Source organism: Microtus ochrogaster, unplaced genomic scaffold (assembly GCF_000317375.1).
Source record: "Microtus ochrogaster isolate Prairie Vole_2 unplaced genomic scaffold, MicOch1.0 UNK16, whole genome shotgun sequence".
NCBI classification, from domain to species: domain Eukaryota; kingdom Metazoa; phylum Chordata; class Mammalia; order Rodentia; family Cricetidae; genus Microtus; species Microtus ochrogaster.
Window position 1 is genome coordinate 5,664,764 of NW_004949114.1, and position 3,555 is coordinate 5,668,318.

The 3,555-nt window shown below is 49.3% G+C and overlaps 1 protein-coding gene across 1 annotated transcript; it reads right to left on the reverse strand.

Moving 5' to 3' along the window:
• Positions 1-3,029: 3,029 nt before the first annotated feature.
• On the reverse strand, positions 3,030-3,335 carry Crct1 (cysteine rich C-terminal 1). Its single transcript, XM_013353769.1, has one exon. It carries the CDS (start codon positions 3,333-3,335, stop codon positions 3,030-3,032), a length of 306 nt encoding a protein of 101 aa, XP_013209223.1.
• Positions 3,336-3,555: the final 220 nt, after the last annotated feature.

Sequence of the window (3,555 nt, forward strand, 5' to 3'; positions counted from 1 at the left end):
CACCCCCATCTCACTGATTTACCGTCATGTCCAGCAGCTCCTTAGACTCAGCAGATCCCCGTTGGGACTAGTCCTCTTCCTCCTTCACACTTTTCTGTCCTTGTTATTGTCATTTCCTATTGACCAGGCACAAATCTCCGATGCCACCTCAGTTGGTTCATTTCCAAAAGCCCCAGTGTTGTACTCGGTATTATCAATTATTTTCTCTGGGCAAATGCCTTTCCCATCTGTCATTTCCTTTGCTTGCCCAATACCAGGTCCAGATCCCTATCTCAAGCCTGGGTCATTGTGACTGCCTATTAACATAATCTTTCCAGGTTTCTAGAGCATCCTCACCATTGTGGTAGATGTTCTGTAGGTCAACGTTTGTCTTTCTAAACCCTTCTCTAAGAACCATTTTTCTATGCCACAAACACAACACTATTAAAAGTCCTAGAACACACGTTTGAAGCTACTAGTGATCTGGTCTGTCCTCTCTCCTCTGAGGACATGTTCTCAGAGATGTAATTCTAGTGCCACTAATCCTTTGGATTCCTTCTCCCCCTTCCCTCCAAGCTTTATCACAAGTGCATAGTACAACAATAACGGTGTCCATAATGATGATTTCGAAGTCAGAAATGCCCTGTCTAAAACTCTGTCCTCTGATAGAAACTGTGCCATCTCAGGATAGCTCTAGGCTTTAGTTTTCTTCCCAGAAACGGGGAACCCATGGTTTGCAGCAGTTTTAAGTGGCGAGTGAAAGGATGCCGCGTTCACAGTGAAGGACTGATCTTAGCAGCTGGAATTCCAGTTTCTTTTCTAGTGAACACAATGGCCAAGTGTCACTACGACTGGAAGAACGCCTTAAACACCCAAAGCCTCAGGTTGCCTAGAAAGGAAGAACCTATGACCTTGTGTTTTCTTGCACAGTTCCCACACGTCTGAATTTTCATGGGTATGTGGGAACCAGGGGAACTGCCATCCTCACGGCTGGCCATTTAATGGATATCAATGCACCTGTGTTCAAGGACATGCATTCCTACAGATTCATGTGTCTCCTAATGAGTCACCGTTTCTCTTTCCCCAAACTCAGCCCGTGTATTATTCTGATCCTCACACTGGCTTCCAAGTATGTTCTGAGTCAGGCAAGCCCACCCTTCCTGCCTGGCTGTCCAACAAGTCACGAGGCCTGTTGCTTCACTTCACATCCCTGACTGGTGTGGAGGAGGCAGGTCCTCAGTGACATCATCTATTTGTAAACAGCGCGTGCGATGCCCTGCCTCTTAGGAATTACAGAATCTCAGAGCCGGAAGTGAGAGGCAGAGTGGGGTTGTCCTTCGGAGCTTCCCCGGCATGGGATGCCATCTGGACTCAGCTTTACACATCGTGAATGAGTCAATGGTGAACTTACGACTGGGCCTCTGAGCAAACGCCTTCAGAGGCTGGTTTCTGGGCAGATGCTACCCCAGAGCCCAACAGTCGCTGGGCCACTGAGGCAGAGCAGTCACAATTTCCTAAGAGCCTGGGTGTGTCCCCAGAAGCCCGAGTGTCCCTTCTTCTGGGTGGTGGTGGTTTGAAGATTGCAGGAGGGCATCACACTGAGTGGATTCCATGGACGTTGATGGCTCCAGATCTCAGTTTAGGTCGCATTCCCATTACTCACCATCAGAGACCTGGAGCCTTCACTCGCTGTCAAACTTTGTGCCAATTCCTTGATGTCTCTGAATGCCAGTCTACTCACGCTTACAATTTGGGGAAATTAAAAACCATTTTTTGAGGTTTTTAAGAATTAAATGTGCATACACACACATTCTGTGCTATGCTTCGTGTCTGAAACAAAATTAGTGTTCAGCAAATGTGAGCTATTTTTGTGCTGTTATTGTTACCATTACTATACCATCCCTTCTGAACCTAGAAGACACTAGGCTAAGGGGTCTTACCTAGAATGAACAGTAAACTCTTTGCTCATATAGCTTCCTATGCTAGTGTGATTCAGTCTGACAGCCACAGCCAAGGGGAGATCTGTAGTTCGTGGTCATGCCTCAGCTGCATAGATCAGACCTCAAAGGGTCCCTGGCTCGTGGTAGGCACAGAAAATGCTAAGCAAAGGTAAATGGTCTTCCACCACCAGAAAAAGAAAATTCGGGTGTTGCGAGGAGGGAGATGGTGAGGGGAAAGGGGGAAAGGAGGGGAGGAGAAGGGATGGGAAAGAAGGGAAGAAAGAGAGGAAATAGAGAAGAAGGAACGGAATGAAACCCGAAAGAAGAGGAAGAAGTTTCAGCGGGACTAAATTCAAAGCTTCAGAGTTGCTAATCCAAATCAGAGTCCCCCAGGTACCTGAGCCTGGTGGAAGGGTGCTAGTGGAAGGTGGGGGGCAGACACGGGGGGCTGCTCTGGGGAGGAACACAAGAGTTTTGACAACCCAGGGCAGATCAAGCTAAGCAGAGCAATTAAGAGAACGTTCTTTGGAATCTCACAGTCACCTCCACCTTGCCGGCATACGGAAGGAAGTGACTAGGAGCTTTATGCTAGTTTCCCCTCTGTAAAAACGAACGCAGCAGCGCCCATTTCAGTGAGTCATTACACAAAGTAGATATGGCTGCAGACGCAGAATCCTTAGAAGACACAGAGCAGCCGGTGTGTTCTCCTTCAGGCATGAGCCTTTAAGAAGTAGTATAAAGGGCAATAAAATAAGAAAAATGAAGGCACGGAGAAAGGAATAAAGAGGAAAAGAAGCGTTCATAAGAGGTAGAAGCTTTATTGTGACGTCTTCGGAGGACAATCAAATAAGTAGATCTATTTTTCAACACTGCTGTGCCCAAGCCCCCGCCCATGACATTGTCTGGTGTCCCACCCTTGACTTTTGTATTCCCTGGGAGGAAAATCAGCATGATGGGGACAGGGTTGAGAATAGGGTGAGGTTTCTGAGCACCAAAGTGCAGTTAGCTTCAGGGGACCAATCTCCGAGACTGATCCTGCCTGTTGCTACTATGGAGGACAGGGTGGGAGCAGCAGAGGGGCCGCTGTAGAATGCGCAGCTTTGTGGACTCTCAGCAGCCACCGCAGCAGCCTGAGCTCTGGTTGTTGCAGGAGCGTTGGGACCTTTGGCTTCCCCGGCAGCAGCAGCCGCTAGTGCGCTGTCGGCGGCGCCTCCTGGGAAAGCAGCAGCAGCCGGTGGAACTGGAGCCGCAGCAGCCGGAATCACCGCCGCAGCCACAGCTGCCACAGCCGCCGCCTCCGCAGCAGCCGCGGCTACAACAAGAGGAGGAGGGCGCGGGGGCGGGCGTCGGGGCGGAGCAGGGGGCTGAGCCCTGGGAAGACCCTTTGGAAAAGCCTTTGGCGCCCTGCTGAGACATCGCTGCGTTTGTCAAGGCGAAATCTGTAAGAAAGACAACCTTTCAAAAAGCCCGCCTTTTCTTTCCAATAGTGGAAGTCAGAATGTTTGACACTTGACTTAAAGTCTGGCTTGGGGCAAGAGGGTTGAGAGAAAGAAAAGAAGAGAAGAGAAGAGAAGAGAAGAGAAGAGAAGAGAAGAGAAGAGAAGAGAAGAGAAGAGAAGAGAAGAGAAGAGAAGAG